This window comes from Euprymna scolopes, chromosome 46 (genome assembly GCF_053919585.1).
Source record: "Euprymna scolopes isolate OS-2025 chromosome 46, ASM5391958v1, whole genome shotgun sequence".
Taxonomy (NCBI): Eukaryota; Metazoa; Mollusca; class Cephalopoda; order Sepiida; family Sepiolidae; genus Euprymna; species Euprymna scolopes.
Window position 1 is genome coordinate 139,613,045 of NC_136527.1, and position 23,581 is coordinate 139,636,625.

The 23,581-nt window shown below is 36.6% G+C and overlaps 1 protein-coding gene across 4 annotated transcripts in view; it reads left to right on the plus strand.

Moving 5' to 3' along the window:
• LOC145271186 (matrilin-1-like) overlaps positions 1 to 23,581 on the plus strand; it is a 98,241-nt gene that overhangs the window by 27,166 nt on the left and 47,494 nt on the right. For all 4 annotated transcript variants that reach the window (XR_013865735.1, XR_013865734.1, XM_080126722.1 and 1 more), the window contains 2 exons: positions 12,959 to 13,107; positions 16,842 to 17,283. Coding sequence is in view for 2 of the 4 variants with exons in the window: in XM_080126722.1 (XP_079982848.1) it covers positions 12,959 to 13,107; positions 16,842 to 17,283 (591 nt within the window). In the remaining 2 variants the exon portion in view is untranslated. The remainder of the gene's footprint in view (positions 1 to 12,958; positions 13,108 to 16,841; positions 17,284 to 23,581) is intronic.

The following is a 23,581-nucleotide window of genomic DNA, read 5'->3' on the forward strand; positions in this document are numbered from 1 at the left end:
ATTCATATATATATGCATATATATATGCATATATATATGCATATATATATATATATATATATATATATATATATATATATATATACGCATATATATATTCATATATATATATGCATATATATTCATATATATATGCATATATATATGCATATATATATATATATATATATATATATATGCATATATATATGCATGTATATACAGTATCGACCATAATATAAGGAACGGGAAAAAAATTACAATTATTCATGTATATTTAAAAAATTAGTGCATGGATTTTTCTGAAATACTCAGAATAAACAAATAGAACCAATGTGTATAAACTAGTACCAAAAAAAGAAAAACAAATTACGATTCAATATTGAGAAATATTTTAGTTCTAAATTATATCTGTGAATTTATCCTGGCCAAAAGTTAAGGAACGAAATAGAAACTTTATGTTTTTTTTTAATGCAAATGTTTTAAAAAAATAAATTCATTCAATATTTAGTGAACATCCCTTTATTCTTTATGACCTCACTGCATCTTCGAGCACAAGACTGGATTAGTTTCTTGCAAAATTCAGGATTTATCTTTTCCCACTCTTCCTTCAATAAATCCCACAAATGATTTTGATTTTGGGGATTCCTCGTCTGTGCTCTTTCTCCAATCATTTTCCAAACATTTTCTATCGGATTTAGATCCGGACTCTGCGCTGGCCAGTCCATTACTCTTATTTCTTCTTCCTCAAGGTAACTTATCACTTTTTTAGCTTTATGGCAAGGGGCGTTATCTTGCATAAAAATGCTTGGCTGATTAGGTGAAAGGCGTAAGCTCTCAATGACATGTTGTTGAAGGAGCTGCTTATAAGTCTCCGCATTACCCCTACCATAGATTCGAACTAGAGGGCCAACTCCTTCTGAGGATATCATACCCCACACCATTACACTTCCCCCTCCGAATTTAAGTGTCTTTTTAACACATTTGGAGGATAATCGTTCACCTGCTTTACGCTGTACATGCTTCTTTCCATCAGATCCAAACAAATTGAACTTGGATTCATTGCTGAAGTGAACCTTAGCCCATTGTTCATCAGTCCAGACGACATGCTCATGGGCAAACTTCAAACGACTATTTTGTTCTTCTTGGAGACCAAGGGTTTAAATACTGGCACCCTGGCATGCAATCCGGCAGCTGCTAACCGTCGAGAAACAGCTTTTTTAGATATATTTTTCCCAGTCTGTTCATTAAAATCACGAGAAATTGATGTTGCGGATTTGAATCGGGCACTAAGAGCCTGCTTTACCATAATCCTATCTTCTCTTTGAGACGTTTTAGGGGGTCTGCCGGTTTTAGAGGATGCTTCTAATGTATTTTTATTCTTATATCGAGCTATCACACGATGAACAACACTTTTTGATCTTCGAACGATATTAGAAATTGTTGAAATTGATTGCTTTTCTTTGTAATTATCTAAAATTATTATTTTTTTCTTGGAGAGACAGAGTTTTGCGAGTCGGTGAGGCCATTTTTCTTTGCTGTGCTTATCAGCAGTTCCAATATTAAAAACTAGCTATTTTTATGTAAAGTTTAGTCTCTTAAAAATAAATTTTCTATTTCGTTCCTTAACTTTTGACCAGGATAAATCCACAGATATAATTTTAAACTAAAATATTTCTCAATATTGAATCATAATTTTTTTGTTTGTTTTGTTTTGTTCCTTGATTCAGTTGGCGTATGGGTATACGATTAACATGAACGATGCACACCGACCTCAGTAAAGACTCGGTTGCAAGCCCTCGTTCATCCGACTTCAACCATACTTCGCTTAGATACTGCAGACGCACTTGCAGACTAAGTTCGTGTAGACCCACTTGTACATCACTCAGCACATTCAACCTCATTACTTAGACTCTGCCGACGCACTTACAGACTAAGAATTTGCAGACTCACTTGCACTCACCAATTATTCTTAACCAACACTGCTGAGACACAATACAAGACGTATATCTGTTATTAATTGATAACGATCACTTATCCAGGGAGAGGACCTCCTTGTCGTGGTTTCCAAATCCATTTTTTTCCTTTCTCTATTCGCCCACGCTCTTTCTCTTCACTTAAAGAAAGGACGCTATCGGCTAAACGCGAGCTAACATACGAACAGCCATCCAGGTTCAGTGAATACATTCACCTCCCCTTTCTCTTTTCATCCTCGATTTCGCTACTCACGTCGGAATTCAAGTATATCAACAAGACGGCAATAAAATAGGCAATTGACATTTTTGCTTTTAGACGAAATTAATTTAAATGGAAACTCACAAGCTACTTTTTATTGCTTAAATTTAATTCTATAATTAATTAGATTCGTTTGTTTGGCTTATCGGGAGCGACATCACTAACATCACGCTGGTCACATGGTCTGTTTGAGCCCAGCCCACCTTCGTGGCATTCGAGCCAAGATCAAGGTGTGGTGTCCGTTCCTGCAGATGCTGCAGGCGGGTACCATATGCGGGAGTAACCCCACATATGGGGCCTTAGTCAACGTAGGGGCAACCCTCCATACCAATTGTAACTATCCAGATCCCCTACTCCCCAGGGAGTTGGTCCACATTTCCCCTTCACTCCTCACATTAAAAATCGGCTTTGTGCCTAATTTGCTCAGTGGGGAAGCATATAACTCCTGCGGGGGGCTGGCCATGAATCTCAACGACCATATGTGGGGAGCAACCCCTCATATAAGACCATTGCTCTTGTAGCAATCAGTCATTGGCCAATGCAGGGGAAACCCTTCATACCAATTATCACTATCCAACTCCCCTACTCCCCGGGGAGTTTGTCCCCATTACTCCTTCACTGTCCACATTAAAAAATGGTCTTTTGCCTAATTTGCTCAGTGGGGAAGCAAATAAATACAATCAGTTTTGGCCAGGCGCCAGCTCCAGCCAGAGGAGTAGGAGGAGGCTCACGAAGCAATGACTGACGCTACCAGTCACGTCGACCGATTCCACCAGCGCCGAAAGATTCCAGCAGCAGCAGTGACAGCAGCTGCCTCGGCAGCAGTTCAAACAGCCCTTATCAGGGCTAAACAACCAGCCTTATCAGGGCTAATAAGTTTTTTCACAAATGCGATTCACTACTGCTTGCCTCCTGAAACCCAACAGCTGCGAACTTCACTCCCAGTCTCCAGCGCTTCCAGCCCACTTCAGCAGCTTCCTGCTCATTCCCACAACCTTTCAGCCCTTGGTGCCTCCAGCTCGCTCCAGCACCCACAGCTTCCTTTTGCAGCTTTCCTGCCACCTCACCTGTACATCGCCTCTCCGGCCTTCAACCTCACTTGCACCTCGCTCCTCTGGCCTGAAACCTCTCTTGCAACTTGCACCTCTGGTCTGCTACCTCGCTCGCACCTTGTTCCTCCGGTCTGCAACCTCGCTCGCACCTGGCTCCCTACTGACCGTCCATTCCTTAATACTGATCCCCCGTTCTCAGGGTCGTCCGTTCCTTAACATTGATCCTCCATTCTCAGTGTCGTCCGTTCCTTAACACTGACCCCTACGTTCTCAGTGTCATCTATTCCTTAACACTGACACCTACGTTCTCAATGTCGACCGTCTGTTCTGGATCGCCTTGACGTCAAGCCGATCGTTCCAGACCCAGTGAGCAACCCTGAACCACTCTACATCTAGAGTACCTGTTCCAGACCTCCAGACCTGTAGAGAGACTGATATATTATATATATCCCCCAGTCATACAAAATAGGAAAAATTAATTGCTTTGAGGAAGGAACGAACAACGCATTTATTGAATTAAACGAAATAGGGTTTATTTCATGAAGAAACAAATGAAAGAAAAGGGTGCAGCACGTTTTTAGTTTGGAGTGCGTCTCTCGCTGTTTACTGGTGAGAAGGAAAGTCTATTGTTGTAGAGAGAGAAAGAGAGACAGTCAATCCAGTTTGGTGTGCGGGAGGGCGGGTGGGGGACGAAACAACAGTAGCAGACATGCCCGGGTGTGTGTGTGTGGTAGGTGTAGTAAGGAACCCCAGAAAAAAAAAACAAGAGTGGTACTAGCGGGAGGGGGAATCAAAACAACAGTAGGAGTTAAAAAAAATGTAGTAGTAGGCAGGCAGGATCGAACCCATAACGCGAAGGAGAAAAAAAGCCAATGATTAATTCTACTGTATTCTGTAAGCTTAATCCTCTCCTAAAACCTAACAGTCTGCTTTACTCCCCAAGCTGTCACTAACACTCATACATTACACACGCCTTTGGAAGGGGGGGTCCTAAGCCTTAACCTTCAGATGCTGACCGATTGGAAGTCATGATCACTAAATATCTATACATTTCTACACCTAAGGCATGCACTAGTTTGTTCTTATCCAGGTAGATACTTACTAACTACAGTCTGTACTTAGATCTACAGCTATCTATATTACATAGCAATAGCTGTCTCTTCCTTAGCTTTGCAATGTTAAATACAAAAACTGAACCGATACTCTGTAATGCAAAATACAACTTCCTGAGAAGGAAAGTTTATTGTTGCAAAGAGAGAAAGTCAATCCTAGCCATGGAGATAGAAAACGTGTAAAGTGTACATACTGTCTGTTGGCGTGCGTCTCTCGCTGTTAACTGGTGAGAGGGAAAGTCTACTGTTGTAGAGAGAGAGAGAGAGAGAGAGAGAGAGAGAGAGAGAGAGAGAGAGAGAAAGTCAATCCAGTTTGGCGTGCGTCTCTCGCTGTTAACTGGTGAGAGGGAAAGTCTACTGTTGTAGAGAGAGAGAGAGAGAGACAGAGACAGAGAGAGAGAGAAAGTCAATCCAGTTTGGCGTGCGTCTCTCGCTGTTAGCTGGTGAGAGGGAAAGTCTATTGTTGTAGAGAGAGAGAGAGAGAGAGAGAGAAAAAGTCAATCCAGGCCATGGAGATAGAAAACGTGTAAACTGTCTGTTGACTCTTGCCCCACATACAGTAGCAGGTGACGTGAGGCGCGCCCTGAAAGGGAACGGATGGTCCGTTGACCGCTCAGGTCGGAAGCTGAATCAAAGAAGGAGGAAACAGCTTGGGTCTCTTGCTTTTGTAGTTGTTTGCGGTGGTCTTTTGCGCATGCGTGGATTTCCTTTAAAGGGAAGTGACGTTGCCCATGTGTGCGTACATGTGTGTACATTAGCATGTGTGTGTATGCACGTGAATGTGAGTGTATGTACGTGGACGTGAATATATGTACGTGTGTGTACGTGCACACGTATGTTTGTGTGCACGTATGTGTATGACAAGAAAAGTGGTTTGAAATGTGAATGCGTGTTTTGTGTGAGACTAGAACAGGCTTGCACAGAGGTCAGCACAATGACCGAGACCTAACACACAATTCCTTCCCCTGAGGAAAGTCTAATACGCACATGCCTACTCGCCTAGACCGAACCTTCCCCCTTTCCTCCTCATCCTCTTTACCCGACCCTCCTCCTCTTTGTTCTTTCCTCTAAATGGCATCCTTCACCTCTTCTCAAAATAAAAACTAACCCGCAGAAAACCAGAAATTCAACCCATATTAGAAGTTAATCATCTAACGCAAAACCAAGCTTTTATCTTTACATCATCAACGCTCTGATCCCCATTTGGCATCAATTAGAATGGATGGCTCTCGTTTAGGGGAATCTCCATGTTTTGATAAGCTTCTGGGCTTGACCTTTACTCCTGACCTGAAATGGAACACGTACATCAAGTCAGTTGCCAAGGTCGCTGGAAAAATTGTAGGATCCTTCTACCGCTCCAGAAGATATCTCACTGCTGATTCAATTCTCTATCTATATAAAAGCAAAGTACGTTCAAGGGTGGAGTACTGCTGCCACATCTGGGCAGAAGCTGTTAAAAACAGCCTATCCTGCCTTGACAGAGTACAAAATAGGCTTGGCAGCCACGGAGAGACGTTGCGAGCCTGTCTTTGCTTTATCGTTACTTGTAGTTGTTTCCGGTGGTCTTTTGCGCATGCGTGGATTTCCTTTAAAGGGAAGTGATGTTATCCATGTCTGCGTATGTGTGCACGTATGTGCATGTACATGTGTGTACGTTGGCGTGTGTGTGTAAGCATGTGAATTGAGTGTATGTAAGTGAACGTGAATATATCTACGTGTGTGTACATGCGCGCATATGTTTGTGTGCGCGTATGTTTATGACAAGAAAAATGGCTTGAGATGTGAACGCGTGTTTTTGTGCGAGACTAGAAAGGGCTCATACAGACCTTAACCTCCGGTGACGTGCGACTTCCAGGCGACCAGTACCCAGATCATACGATTTTTTTGCTTCCTTGGCAAATAAAAGACGAACGCTCTTCTTTAACCAAATAACCTGTGTCTTTCATTCTTCTTTGCCTTTTTACAGTATACTTTTTGCTCGTGTCTACCTTGTTAGTTGTTGGTTCGATCGTCCTTGGACGACCGGCCCCGCAACACTGTAACCTTTTTTTTTTTCCTCCACTGCAAAACTCATTCATGTTTTGCAGTGCAAGGAACAAAAACGATAAAATCCACTATAAAACTCCAATCCATAGTGGAATAAGGACAAAAATGGATGGTCACATTCAATGCCGCCAAGACTAAACACGTTTCCTTCAATAATTACAAGAAACCTTCTTTGCCACCAATAGCAATGGCCAGTGACTCTTTATCTGAGTGTACACCTTTCAAACTGCTTGGCCTAACGTTCACAGGAAACATGAGTTGGAACAATTACATTGAAAACATTGCCAGGGCCGCTGTGAAGAAGGTAGGCTCTCTCTACCGTGCTAGAAAACTACTAACACCCAAAAGTATCCTGTACCTCTATAAGGCCACCATTCGCCCATGTATGGAGTACTGCTGTCACATTTGGGCTTGTGCATCTGCTATTAGTCTCTCGCTCCTAGACAAGGTTCTAAAGAGAGTCGCCAATCTGATAGACCCTGAACTGGCATCTAAGCTTCAGCCTCTGTCCCACCGACGAAATGTTGCATCCCTCTGCCTGTTCTACAAGTATTTTAATGGTGAATGCTCTGCAGACACTTGTGACCCCACAACGTAGACACCCTTGACAAACCCGACAGGCTGCTAAATCCCACCCCCACACAGTAGCGATCCCTAGATGTAAAAGATCTTTCTATGCCAGTAGTTTCTTCCCTAGAACCGCTAAACTCTGGAATTCCATTCCAGGTCCCTGCTTCCCCAACTGTACTGACATGCAGAAGTTCAAGTGTAACATGAACCGACATCTTGCTGCCCAAATCCCAACATAGTACCCCAGTAGTGGTTGCCCCTGATAGTAGCTCCCTACACCAAAGTATTTGTAAATTATAAGTTTTTTTTTATACATGCAGGTAACCACTTATCAAGGCCCGAAGGCCACTCAGGGATAAGGGTTATTGCGTGTACATTAATCAATGAGATAGTATTGTAGTAATCATTAGTATTGGGGGTTTTGATAGAGTGTCTTACTTAAGGGGGCGGTTTGTCAGGAGTTTGTTGAAGACGTCCAAGTTGTAGGCAGGTGGGAAACAGGCAAGCGGCAAAGAGTTCCACAGGCGTGCAGTTCTAAGAAAGAAGCTTTGCTCATGGAATCTACGTTTGGATTTAGGCACAGATAAAGAGTGGGGAAAATTGTTAACAGTAGTTTCAGCCAGACGGGTGTTTCTCGTGAAACATTGGCGAGGGGAGACGAGGGATTGGAGCTCAGACGAGCACCTGCCATGGAAATAGCGATAAAACAAGGATAGGCTCGCAACGTCTCTTCTGTGGGAGAGAGGTTGCAGGGAAGAGAAAAGGGCATCCCCCACTAAACCACGAAGTCTATTTTGTACTCTGGCAAGGCAGGATAGGCTTGTTTTTAGCAGCTCCTGCTCAGATGTGGCAGCAGTACTCCATCCTTGGGCGTACTTGGCTTTTATACAGATAGAGAATTGCATCAGTAGTGAGATATCTTCTGGAGCGGTAGAAGTATCCCACCATTTTCCCAGCGTTCCTGGCAACAGATTTGATGTACGTGTTCCATTTCAGATCAGGAGTAAAGGGCAAACCCAGAAGCTTGTCAAAACATGGAGCCTCTCCAAGACGAGAGCTATCCATTCCAATTGATGCCAGATGGGGATCAGAGCGTTGATGATGTAAAGATAGAAGCTTGGTTTTGGATGCATTAAAAGTGACCAGCCACCTCTTCCCCCATTGTACCACATGCTCAAGATCAGAGGAGAGACAATTAGAGAGAACTTTGTCATTTACGGCCTTTGATGTGTTGCCATAGATTGTCGTATCATCAGCATAGATGTCAACGAATGATTTAAGTATGTGTTTTGGGAGATCATTGATGTAGATCAGGAAGAGAGTTGGGCCCAGGATGGACCCCGGTGGGCCTCTTATTTCTGCCCATCAACCACTACTCTTATGAACCTATCGGAGAGAAATCATTTAATAATTGAGAAAACATTTCCAGTAATACTGTAGCTGGAAATCTTGTGAAGTAGGCCCTTATGCCATACCTTATCGAAGGCCTTCGATATGTCAAGAGCAATTGCCCTGGAAAGAAAACCTTTGTCAAGAGATTCACTAATCCTATGTGATATAACCGTTAGCACATCTGCTGTAGATCTTGAAGAGCGGAAACCATATTGCATCTCACTAAGAAGGTTGTTTCTGTTGAGCTGGTTGACTAATTCTTTATTTAATATGGATTCCAACAACTTACTCATGACACACAGGAGACTTATTGGTCTGTACTGAGAGGGAGATGACTTTTCACCTGAATTCTTAAATACAGGACATACTGATGAGGTTTTCCAGGGTGTTGGAAAGCACTATTCCTTAAGGCAATGCTTAAACAGTTTTGTAAGTATGGGGGCAAGTTCTGGTTGGAGCTTTTTCAGCACTATAACTGGAATGCCGTCAGGGTCAGTTGCTTTACTGGAATCAACTTCACACACAGATATTTGTATGTTGCATAGCGTGCTGTCTGTTATAGGGGGAAATACAGGGAGTTGATGGTCATTGTCGCATAGGGTAGAATTAGCTGCAAAGTTCTTGGCAAATAGTCTGGCCTTGTCTGATGCTGACGAGATGATCTCAGGTCCATTGATGATAGTTGGGATAGAAGATCCTGTTTGCTATTTGCCAGAACTGGTGGGAACCAAGCCGCTGCTCAGCTACTTTGGATTTAACTGACTGAGCATATAGCTCTCTTGCATGTTTTATTACTCTTGTACAGTGGTTGCTGGCAGTCCTGAAAGCAGCTTTAGTCTCAGTACATCTATTACGTTGGTAACTATGGAAAAAGTGATTTCTGTGCGCGATGGCAGCAGTACATTCAGGGGAGAACCATGGCTGGCTGTTAGGTTTTTGTTGGAATTTTTTGGATGGTATGAATCGGTCTATGCCTACAATTAATCATTCAGACAGGTCTGATACTATAGAGGACACATCCTTTTTAAACATGGAATGCAGAGGTAGGTCAGATATGAATGTACGGAAGCTATCCCAGTCAGCCATAGAGTATCGATATACAGTACGGTGGAGAGGTACGTCTAAAGACTTATAACATTTCATTTTTATCTTAACTGCTACAACAGAGTGGTCAGAGGATCCCAAGAGGAGATTGAACGGAACATGGACACAGCTCAGAGGAAGTTGTGAGGAAAAGGTCTAGAAGGCTTGCATTGATGATAGTTGGGATAGAACGCACACTTCTGTTCAAGATCCTGAGTTTTATTTATATGTTTTTGATTGGACATTAGTCATGGGAATTATATCTCTAATGGAATCTTTTAAATTTTACTAGACTACCTGTGACCCGTTGGGTCAGTATGTTGTATTAGCGATGGAATTAATGTATGAGCGTGACACTTGTGACGTAAAGAAAATATTTTAAGGGAAACATCTCTCTGAAATTCTGCAGATTAAGGACAATCCACTAAACTTCTGTATCCTTTTGGAAAAGTAAATATGTTTTAAACTCTTCTTAAAGTGTTTTTAACATGTTTTATTAATTACCCATATATATATATATATATATATATATATATATATATATATATATATATGCATATATATATATATATATATATATGCATATATATACCTATACTAGACTACCCGTGACCCGTTGGGTCAGTATGTTATATTAGCTACGGAATTCATGTATGGGCGTGACACTTGTGACGTAAAGAAAATAGGGGTTTTGTGACATAACCGAAACATTTCTATGAAAGTATATTAAAATGAAAAAAGAATATAGATAGATTTCTATGAGTCGTTTTGTTTATTTTTGAAAAAAAACAAACTTACATCCATTGAAGTGGTTGGCCATACTTATAGGTAAATGTGCACTGAACAGATACCCATAATACTTAAAGTTAAATTCAAATTTTGATATATCTTTTTTAAATGAAATTGTGGTACGCTTGCATAATTTGACCCAAATTCTCATGAATTCCCGGCGAGACCGGCAGCCATCGGTGTAAGCCGAGCGTTATTCAAATGTTGAAGCGTTAAGTCGACTTTTTATCCTTGTCTAGAAGTGACAGACTAATAGCAGTGCCACCAAATGGACGTGACTGAACAGCAAGTCTTGAAAATAAAAAATAAAAAACAGAAAAAAATTACGGTTACATAACAAAAAAAAACGTGTACTTACACCTAACAATTATACGGTAAAAAAGCTTTTCTTGGAGAAAAAAAAAACAAACATTCTGTTGATAAATATTTTGCAAAAAAAAAAAAAAAAAAAAAAATTAAATACTATAATGAAATAAACATTTCACTTGATAAACTTTCACAAGAAACACTCGTCTAGCTGAAAACACTATCAATAATTTCCCCCACTCTTTATCTGTGCCTAAACCTAAACGTAGATTCCATGAACAAAGCTTCTTTCTTAGAACTGCACGCCTGTGGAATTGTCTTCCGTTTTCCTGCTTTCCGGCTGACTACAATATGGTTGTGTTCAAGTCTAAAGTAAATAAGTTCTTGATGAGCCGTTCCATATAAGTTATTAAATTTACCAAATTTTCATTACTAATGATTACTATATTGACCAATTTCTACTGTACACTCTTTAACCCTTATCCTTGAGTGGCCTCTGGGCCTTGATAATGTGGTGATGCCTTTGTAAAAAAAAAAAAAAAACATATTTCCATTTTTCAAGTTTTTTTTTGTTATTTTTGATTATTTGCATTTGTTTTTTGTTTTTTTTCCAGTTTTTTTTTTTTTTATTAGTCTGCATCTGTTACGACGCTACTCGGCTGACACCGATAATTGCCGGTCTCACCCGATTCATGCTTGACAGAAATTCACGAGAATTCGGGTCAAATTATGCAAGAGTACCCAAAATGTATACATTTTCTAACAGTTGTTGTGGAGCTGCTACACTATTGGGACGAAATTTCGGAAATCGTAAAACTGAATTTCACATGAAAACAATGGTATCCACGCATTCTTCGTATTTTTAAGATGATTATATCCAAAAATTACGAAAATCGATCAGGTAGAATATTTTTTATTAAATAAAATAAAAAATACAATTTGATGAAAACGATTGTAAAACACAGTAGAGTTCAGAAAGAAGGTAATTTCCCGTTTTGATTTAAACAAAATGGCGGCAATTTGGGACGATTAAAGTTGCTTTTTTTTAATAATTTGGTAATATTCAGGTAATTTTGACTGCATAGTTTGGGAGATACAATTGTAATTTATTAGAATTGACAAAAAATTCAGTTGAAACTGTTGTTTTCTATCTGAAAAATCAATTTATTGACTACAAAATCATGTCCCAGTAATGTAGAAGCACCCATTTTTTTCAAATTTTGACCCTTTAAAAATTAAAACTCTAACCTAATCCTAACCCTAACCTAACCCTAACCTTACCCCAAACCTAACCCTAACCCAAACCCTGAACCTAACCCAAACTCTGAACCTAACCCTACCCTAACTTAAACCTTAACCTAAACCCTAACCTAAACCCTAATCCTTTAAAAATTATTTTAACTGGGTTTGAAAAAATCATGTCCCAATAATGTAGAAGCACCCATTTTTTTCAAATTTTGACCCTTTAAAAAATTAAAACTCTAACCTAATCCTAACCCTAACCTTACCCTAACCCTAACCTTACCCCAAACCTAACCCTAACCCAAACCCTGAACCTAACCCAAACTCTGAACCTAACCCTACCCTAACTTAAACCTTAACCTAAGCACTAACCTAAACCCTAATCCTTTAAAAATTATTTTAACTGGGTTTGAAAAAATCATGTCCCAATAATGTAGAAGCACCCATTTTTTTCAAATTTTGACCCTTTAAAAATTAAAACTCTAACCTAATCCTAACTCTAACCCAAACCCTGAACCTAACCCAAACTCTGAACTTAACCCTACCCTAACATAAAAAATCCAATCATTTGAGGCCCCTAGCGCCACTCTGCGACTTTTGGTTTCAGTGGAGATAGAATTTGAAAATATGGAGACAGACAGACAGAAAATATGGAGACAAACAGACAGACAAACAACCTTTTATAAATTAGATTGACTATGTGCTTTTATGGTAATTTCAATTTATAGACTACAAAATCATGTCACAATAATGTAGAAGCACCCATTTTTTTCAAATTTTGACCCTTTAAAAATGATTAAAACTAACTCTAACTCTAATCTAATCCTAACCCTAACCTAACCCTAACCTTACCTAAAAGTTTTTTTCACTAATGCGATTCACTACTGCTTGCCTCCTGAAACCCACCAGCAATAAACTTCACTCCCAGTCTCCAGCGCTTCCAGCTCACTCCAGCGGCTTCCTGCTCATTCCTGAAGCCTTTCCAGCCCTTGGTGCCTCTACCTTGCTCCAGCGCCCACCTAAACCCTGAACCTACCCCAAACCCTGAGCCTAACCCTAACCCTAATCCTTTAAAACAACCTTTTATAAATTAGATTGGCTATGTGTTTTTACGGTAATTTCTATTTACTGCTTTTTTATCTTTTATCTCAGTCAGGAAATTGATTTGTACAGGAACACCGGTAGACATCGTGTTCATTCTAGACGGGTCAAAAAGCATTGCTAGCCAAGACTTCAAGGAAGAATTGGAATTTGTCTCCTACCTGGTAAACAATAGCGACATTGGCTTGGGTCCTGAACAGGTGCGTATATTAAACACTGCGCTACAACTTCTTGCAGACAATTCAACTGCGAATTTTATATTTTAGTTATAAATATCATTATTTATTACTAAGTATTTTTACTATATATATATATATATATATATATATATATATATATATATAACTACTTAATTTACTCACATAAAATTAATATACGAAAGTATAGATTTATGCATAAACTTTAAGTATTTACGTCAAAAGTGCTCAATACGTAGGTAGAGCTAGTTAGTAATTTATAAAATATATATGCCGATTAAGCTATACTGAATATTCGGCGTTTCATCCACTCTAGGACTCCTCAGGCTTATGCGCATAAGCCTGAGGAGTCCTAGAGTGGACGAAGCGCCGAATATTCAGTATAGCTTAATCGCCATATATATTTTATAAATTACTATATATATATATATATATATATATATATATATATATATATATATATATATATATATATATATATATGATTGTTGAGCTGGATTAAATCCGACGATATGAAATAAAATGGAGGTGGAAGGACCTGGATACTCAACGTCAATGACCATCCCTCTTGAAGAAGCCCGCATAAATCGGGCGAAACGTTGAGTATCCAGGTCCTTCCACCTCCATTTTATTTCATATATATATATATATATATACTAGCATTTCGGCCAGGCGTTGTCGGGGGTTTGGAGGTGTATGTTGAGCAAAAAAAAGCGGTCAATTCTTTTAATTTTAACCCTATTATGACCCCTTAACATTTATTTTTTTGGGCTCAAATTAAGTTATTAAATTAGATCCATGTCCAAGGAACATATATCTAAAATTCCAACTGTTTAGACTCAAAATTGTCGGAGGAGTTTGGTAGAGTTCTCAAAGGTCAAATCGTTGAACTTTGACCCCTTAACAGCCAAATTCCTGGCCGAAAACCGATTACAAAGATTTTCCAAAATTCCAGTACCCTGTATATGAAATTTCGAGTCTGTAGACTGAATATTGACAGAGTTATTGCGTAGGGAAATGTATACAGACACACAGACCGACAGACACATTCACATTTTTAGATATCTAGATAGATAGATAGATAGGTAGGTAGATTAAACATAAATACAGGGTGGGCCAAAATAAGGGTCCTATTTTTAAAAATTCATAAATTCATGTAAGTTTTAAGAAGTGTTTTTCGGCCAAAATTTGTTTTGTTTATTTCAAAAAAATCTCGGAAGGGTCAGCCTACACACACATAAAGTTTGGTGAGTTTAACTTTTATTTTGTGGAAGTTATTCAAATTTAAAGATAGGACCCTTATTTTGGCCCACTCTGATATATGAAAACAATTTTGTGTTTCATGTAAACTTTTTACGCAAATATTATGCAAGTATAAATCATGTAGAATATCTGCATGAATATAATTACACATAATAGTTAATCAAAGATGATCATCCCACAAGAAAACCGTAAAAACTAATAGGGAATTAATTATAAGAAATGTTTAAAAGAATATGCAAATTAGCTGGATCTTTTGCTAGTGAATGCAATTCCACAAGCCATATATAAGAAAATTGTATTTTCTTTTTAAATAAATAGAAAATAAGGTTTTTAATATAAATATCAATATACCCAATAGAAAACCGAATTTATAGGAGTATATATATATATATATATATAACAGAAGTACCCGTCGTTGACTGGGTTTAAAAACAGCCTACAGAAAATGGACTGTGATTGATGAAAGTATGATAGGTTATGAAAAGGAGGGGCTATAAAGGATAGGTTTTGATACTAAAAAGTTTTACCCAAACCAAAATATGATGAAAGTAAAGATAATTTTCGCGAAAATATATTTTTTTTTATATCAACTTTGTTTCCATTCGTAGCCAAGAGTGGCCCACAATATGATGTTTCTTTACAAAGAGAAAATTTTATATATATAATAATATAAATATGCAAGAAATAAATGTTACCATAGTCAATAAAAGTTACTTTTATGGTAGAAAAGTTCATTGGTTTGTATTTTTAAGTAGTTTGTAAAAAAAAAAATTTTTAATTCACGAACCGGTTTAAAAAAAAATCAAAATGACAGCGACTTTTAAATGGAGAGCCCCGTTTTTAATTTGAAGGAGGGGCACCTGAGCATTCTGTGTTAACAATTTAAGAGAGTTGCATCAACATAAGGAATATTTATAAACATATTTTCCGTTATTTTGTGCTTGAGGAATATTCGATTAAGGCATGTGTAGTCTATATAAAAATTCATTTAAGTAGTTATCGCCTCAAATTTCGTTTTAATTTCGGTTCGCTGAAATTATTTCAAGTAAAGAGCATTAAAAACTATTTCAAAACAAAAAAAACATGAACTGAACTTTTATTGACTATGGTAACATTTATTTCTTGCATATTTATTTTTTCGGATAGTCGTTTGTTGGCTTTTCTGCTAAACACTCTTACTAAATAATATCGACGAAATATCGAAAAACAAAGAAACAAAAACAGTTTCGAAAAATAATGAAGCTTCACGTACTTTAGTAAAATAATCCGAAACAGCAAAAAAGTAAACACGTAATGACTTTAGTTTTTAAAACAAAGCATCGATATAAATATAAATAAGAAGAAAATGACACTCTTTTCAAGCAGAACAGCTTCGTTTTAGTTTTATAGTATAAAACGGTGTAGTATTGCGCCTTTGGGTTCAGGGTTGTACTATTGTAGTGTAAAGAACACGCAGAAAGGGTTGTAATCAACTGGATTTCTTCTAGTACACTGACAAAAAAAGCTTAAACAGATATAAAAATAAAAAAAAGTTATGTTTTTAAAAAGACACGTAATCACGTGAGCAGGATTTTTTCCTTCTTTTGACACGATAACAAGTAATGTTCTTATTTTTTATTATTTATCTATTTTCGAAAGCGTGCCACGTGCAAGTGGAGAAGGAAAAGACAGAGTTATGCAAAATTTGTGTTGAGAATTGTCTAACGTTCCGACTTGGGGGGGGTTCTCTTTAATAAGAACGTGAATTTATGAGGTGAATTTATTCCACACAATATGCTTCGACTCAAAAAAATAAATAAAAGGTAACGTGAATTAAGATTAAAGTTAAGGTTTTATTGCGGACCCTCACCCCTTTTAAAACACTTTGTTAAACTTTGTGACATATTTACATTCTATGGGGGTCAGGCGCGAACGAACACCCAATAATTTTATTATACCATATTTCTTCAAACTGAAACATAATTATCAAAGTATACTTACGCAAATACATATGAAAAGTCTTTGTTAACGTTTGTGCAATATTTCCATGGAGTACAGGCGCGAACTCAGACCCCACAATTTTATTATACCATCCCTATTTAAGTTGAAACATACTTATCAAATTATTCTTATGTACATCTATATCAAAAACACTTGTAAACGTTTTTTTTTTTTCATTTTTTTTTTCATACTTTGGGGGCTAGGCACGAACGCAGACCCCCACAATTTTTATGAAGCACCGTTCTGCCAGATCAAACATACCCATTCCTGATCTTCGATACATATTCTATCATTATATGCAATCAGTTTTTAAAATAGTCAACCATATAGGAGCCTATTCGTGACCAGACACACACACACACACACACACACACACACACACACACGTTCAGCTTTATATTATAGATATACACACATACTCTGGATATATAACAATTATTATTATGAATATTTGTCAATTTTTGAAGTTTTTTTCTTCATTATTTTTGCTTTAGGTTCGAGTCGCCATCGTGGTATTCGGAACGGGAGTATTTGTCGACATCAAATTGAACGAATCCGTGAATAAAAACTCAATTAATAAAAAGATCAGGAAAATAAAACCTGCTATGAACGAAACTAACACTGCCGAAGCCCTCAGAATAGTGAGAGCTTCCGCATTCGGAAGCTATTATGGTGGTGCGCGTCCGGGTGTGAAACGAGTCGCTATACTTCTGACGACCAGCATCTCCACAAACCCAGCGGCGTCTAAGAGAGAGGCAGACAAATGCCGCGACGAAGACATTCAGCTTTTCGTCATTGGAATTGGTCCAAACGTCTCATATTCCGAATTAAAGGGCATTGCCAACCAACCGACAAAGAAATTCTTGTTCCAACCAAAAAACTTTGAAGCCCTGAGAGACATCAGAACAATAGTTACTCTACAGGCGTGTAAAAAAGGTAAGGTTTTAAGCATTGCAAAAAAAAAAAATGAAAGAGAAATCAAGTTGTTTATTATTATTCATTAAAAATGAAAATATTGGAAAAAAAAGAAAATTTGTCAAATGTGTAGTTTAGCTGTGTAAATTATTTTACAGACAAAAAAATTATAAAAACTATTAAGAATTTATATATATATATATATATATATATATATATATATATATATATATATATATATATATATGTATATATATATATATATATACATATATTTGTTTATTGTTATATAAACGTGCTCACATCCTGCAGCAGGATGTGACTATGTTTATATAACAATAAACAAATATTATCAGCTCTTTTCATTGAGCACTATCTAACAACCTCGTTGAATTCATTAGTCCATTACTTTTGAATAAAAATCCCCGAGTATATATATATATATAAGACTACCCGTGACCCGTTTGGGTATATTATATAAGCCATGGAAATGGGGTATGTTATATTAGCTATGAAATTAATGGATATATATATATATATATATATATATATATATATATATATATATATATACTTGTTTATTGTTATATAAACATGCTCACATCCTGCTGCTACAAATAGCCACTTGTTTCAATCAAACAACTGATATCATCAGGCAGAGACCTAACTATTCAAAAATTCAATGAATAATTCATTGAAAATTTGAATAGTCAAGTCGCTGCCTGATGATATCTGTTGTTTGATTGAAACAAGTGGCTATTTGTAGCAGCAGGATGTGAGCATGTTTATATAACAATAAACAAGTATTATCAGCTCTTTTTATTGAGCACTATATAACATCCTCGTTGAATTCATTAGTCCATTACTTTTGAATAAAAACCCCGAGTATATATATATATATATATATATATATATATATATATATATATATATATATATATATATACTAGACTACCCGTGATCCGTTGAGTCAGTATGTTATATTAGCTATGGAATTAATGTATGAGCGTGACATTTGTGACGTAAAGAAAATAGTTTTTGCGACATAACAGAAACATTTCTATCAAAATATATTAAAATGAAAAAAGAATATAAATAGATTTCTATGAGTCGTTCTGATTATAATTGTTTATTCTTGAAAAAAAAAACTTACAACCATTGAATAGTAGTTTGCCATACTTATAGGTAAATGTGCACTGAACAGATACCATACATGAGTTAAATTCAAATGTTGATATATCTTTTTATTTAAACGCGAAAAAAAAAAACAATTGGGACGCTGAAAGCGTACACAGTAAAACAATAAGTTTCATTGTCGCGTTGATTATTTATTTGTAACGCAAATTAAAAAAAACATATTTTCAGGGTTATTTATTTATGCTGTTAGTGAAGAAGAAAATGTATGAATGTTTTTTGAGAAAGGTGTATTAAAAAATGGAGAACAAATTAAAAAAAATGAAGGCAGTGGGTAAATCGCATAGTTGTCAACGGTTGAAAGCAGATTTATTTGTAAGAAAATTGCGTTAAAATAACTTAAACGTAATATGGAAATGAACGATGTAAAAAGAAAGTCAGGAAACAAGATCGACCACTGAATATTTCTGTCGAATCCCTGTGATTCTACCTCTACGCCTGGCTAATAGGCAAAGAAGGAGTATAGAAGTCGGTCGATAGGCAGTGCCTATCTACTCCTTAAGCAGTTTAGGTTTGCAGACCGGTAATTTGTTTGAGTCACCAACTCTAGGAAGGTTGGTATCCAAGACTGGAGAGGCCTCCCTCCCCTTAGGTTTAGCTTAAGAGTTTTCCTTCTCCTAGACAGATGACCTGGCAAGATCTACGGGTCCATCAGCACCGAGAGGGTTTGCCCCGCGCCTGGGTCCTAATCCAAGTATTTCTGAGACCCCGCGTCGGTAGTTAATGTTACTGGGTTAGCATGTAAATGTTATATATCTACTGAAAAATTACACTCCTCAAAGTGATTAAGGGACATTGCTATTTCATTATTACTGGAGGAGGGGGTGAGTAAAAGTTCATGGAGTGGAAACAGCTATATTGGCAACAGGTTTGTTGGATGGAGTTAGTATAATGTTTAATATTTTCCCTTTAAATTTAGATTTTTTTTACTTATTTTTATGTTGGCTTAGGAATAGGATAACGCATTACAGAATGGTTTGATATTAAGAATTAACTAAAAATGTGATTGCCCAGGCTTTGGGTGTTTTAGATGGCAGGAGGGTTAAGATGTATATTCAATATAGATACAAGTAACGCCATTTTTTATATGGTGTACAATACAGTACAGGTATAATTGGAAGTAAAATTGTAAGCTATATCGTGTTCAGTATGTATAATAAAGTAAATAGGTATATGGGCAGATTTCCCAGCAGATGCGAATATATGGAGGTTGTAGGTATTAAGTATGTTTCCAATTCTAATGGAGATATTTTCAGCTTTCGTTTAAAAATCATTAAGTTGTATTTTGCATTACAGAGTATCGGTTCAGTTTTTGTGTTTTTCATTGCAAAACTAAGGAATATACAGCTATTGTTATGTAATGTAGATAGATGTAAATCTAAGTACAGGCTATGGATAGTGAGTATCTATCTGTGTAAGAATAAACTAGTACATGTTTTAGCGATAGCAATGTATAGATGTTTAGTGATAATGCCTTCCAGTCGGTAAGCATGCGAAGGTAAAGGGCTGGAAGCTAAGATACACCCTCCAGGACGTGTGTAATGTAAGTGTAGGTGGCAGTGAGGGAAGTAGAGTGGACTGTTAGTTATTAGGAGAGGATTAACTTACAGAATACCGTAGAATTAATTATTAGAATTTATAATAAAGTAAAGTTTAGTTTATCTTTTTTTTTCGTTTTTTTATTTAACATGCAGATCAGACTAAGGCTTTCGTCTGGGTGAGGCCGCGTGTTTTGACAAGCTTCTGGGTTTGACCTTTACTCCTGATCTGAAATGGAACACGTACATCAAGTCTGTTGCCAAGGTCGCTGGAAAGATGGTGGGATCCTTCTACCGCTCCAGAAGATATCTCACTACTGATGCAATTCTCTATCTGTATAAAAGCCAAGTACGTCCAAGGATGGAGTACTGCTGCCATATCTGGGCAGGAGCTGCTAAAAACAGCCTATCCTGCCTTGACAGAGTTTAAAATAGACTTTGTGGCTTAGTGGGGGATGCCCTTTTCTCTTCCCTGCAACCTCTCTCCCACAGAAGAGACGTTGCGAGCCTATCCTTGTTTTATCGTTATTTCCATGGCAGGTGCTCGTCTGAACTCCAATCTCTGGTCCCCCCTCGCCAATCTTTCACGAAAAACACCCGTCTAGCTGAATCCACTGTGAAAAATTTCCCGCACTCTTTATCTGTGCCTAGATCAAAACGTGGATTCCATGAGCAAAGCTTCTTTCTTAGAACTGCACGCCTGTGGAACTCTGTTCCGTCTGCCTGCTTCCCACCAGACTACAACTTGGATGTCTTCAAGTCCAATGTTAACAAATTCCTAATGAACCGCCCCCTTAAGTAAACACTTCATCAAATCATAACGTAATGTACTTGCAATAACCCTTATCCCTGAGTGGCTTCCGGGCCTTGATAAGTGGTGATCACTGTGTAAAAAAAAATATATATATATATACACATATACATATATGTATGTATACATATATATATACATATATATATACATATACATATATATATATATATAATTTTTAAAATATAATTATCCACTGACACGTGTTTCGTCGTCCACGACTCATCAGAGTGGCTGAATCTAGCGAGATTCGAAATCGGCACCTCGTGATATGAAGCCTAAACCTCTACCACAGTGCTAACCTCGCCGGACTACTAAATCTTTTATGTAGATGTTTTTATTTGTTTTTGTTAGCGATAGCGATGTTATGTATATATATATATATATATACACATATATATAAATATATATATACATATATATACATATATATATACATATATATATACATATATATATACATATATATATATACATATATATATATACATATATATACATATATATATATACATATATATATACACACATATATATACACATATATATATACATATATATACATATATATATATACATATATTTACATATATCTACATATATATACATATACATATATATACATATATATATATACACACACATATATATATATACACATGTATATATACACACATATATATATTTATACATATATATATATATATACCCACACACATATATATATATATAAAATAAAATAAAAATTACAATTAAATTTACCAAAATGATCCAAGATGTAAAAGTAAAGTATATTATAAATATTAAAGAATTAATCTCTATAATCGCCATACTTAAAAGCTCTATAAAACTAAATAGGAGATAGAGCTTGTAATAACTTCACTGAAATAATTTCTCCGGGTACTGCTAGATTCACTGTCAAGGATCATAAACCTAATTTCTAATTTCTATGAGAACCCCTCCATCAGATTTATCTGCCCATCTTACTCTAACTTAGGTGCTGTAAGTAAAAATATCTTAAATATTCCGTAATTAATTGGTTTGTCTCCCTAAAAAATAAACACCTCCTTAACTTCATAACCTTTGACATCAAAAATTATTATCAATCAATTTCTCCGATCCTTGTAAATGAGGCTCTAATTTTTGCTAAAAGAAATTCTGACTTAACTAATTTAGAAATTAAATTAATTCTCCTAGCGAGAACATCCTTTATACAATTTAACAATAAGCTTTGGACAAGAAAGGACACCCCTGATAATTTTGACATCCTAATGGGCGCTTCTGACTCTGCAGAAGTTACCGATTTAGTGGGACTCTTCTTACTGAAAGAACTTAAATACCGCTTTAAACATATTCAAGGAGGCCTTTATAGAGATGATGCCCTTTTTACTACAACAGCCAGGCCAAGAGAGTACAACAAAACAATTAAAAAATTACATATATTCTTTAATAACTTTGGCCTTTCTATAATTATCGAACCAAAAAAAAAACTTAAAATTTTCTAGATGTTACATTTAATCTTAACACCGAAACTCATGGCCCCTATCATAAACCTAATCTTACGCTTTTATACGTCCATAAATCTTCTAACCACCCCAACTCACTTATAAAATCCATAGTACCATCCGTCTCTAGAAGAATTTCTGTTCTTTCTGCTGATAAAAAAAATTTTTTAATCAAAATGCTACTTTCTTCAATAATGCTTTATGGAACTCAGGACACAAGGAAAAGACTAAATACAACCATTATGCTCCTCCTGCAGGTCGCCTTAAATCTGTAATCGCACACGATATGACTCGTAAGAAACCAGTTCCAATAATCCAAACCAAAATACTAATTACAATACTTCCAACCAACCCAGTCGCATCAGGAGAAAGAAAAATATTTGGTTTAATCCTCATTTTAGCGTAAATGTCAAAACTAATATACCTAAGGAATTCTTCAACATTGTACAAAACTCTTTCAAATACCCACACAAATATAGTTCTATTTTCAATAAAAATTCAATCAGGATTTCTTATTCAACAATGCCTGATTTAGCACAAAGAATCTTAACATCTCATAATAAAAAAATTAAATCAGTCCAAAAAATCTCTTTCCCAATTAAACCCAAAACTAACTGTAATTGTAATAGCAAACATCCTTGCCCACTCAATAATGGCTGCGTCCATAAAGATTTTATATATTCTTGCACTATTACTGGGCTCCCCCGCAATCCTCCCATGACAGACACTAATATTCCGTCTTCAAGTTATTCTTCTTCCCATCCTCCATCTGATATAGTTACTAATCCAATACACCACTCTAGCAGCCCTCCATCTACAATCATACAACTAATAATAATAATATTAATGAGAATAATAATATTTCTCCTAACAGCCATCCTAACACTAACAACACTCATTATCCCCTCCAAAATAGTCCTCATACAGACATTGTCCCACCATTTGTTGAACACTATGAACAAAATTCAAACTATTTAACAAATACAAATCAGCAACTTAATATTAATACCAGACCTCGAGCTTTTAATAAAGTACATACATATATCGGTGCTACTTCAACATTAATTAAGAAAAGAATATCAAACCACATTTCTTCTTTTAACAACCATAATTCTAATAATCACCAAGGAACTTCTCTAACCACTTTAATTAAAAAACTTAACTCTAACAATACCCCCTTCTCAATCAAATGCACTATCATAAAAAAGTTAGGTCTTATACTCCAGGCTCTTAGTCATGTCGTCTCTGCACAACTGAAGCTATAACTATAA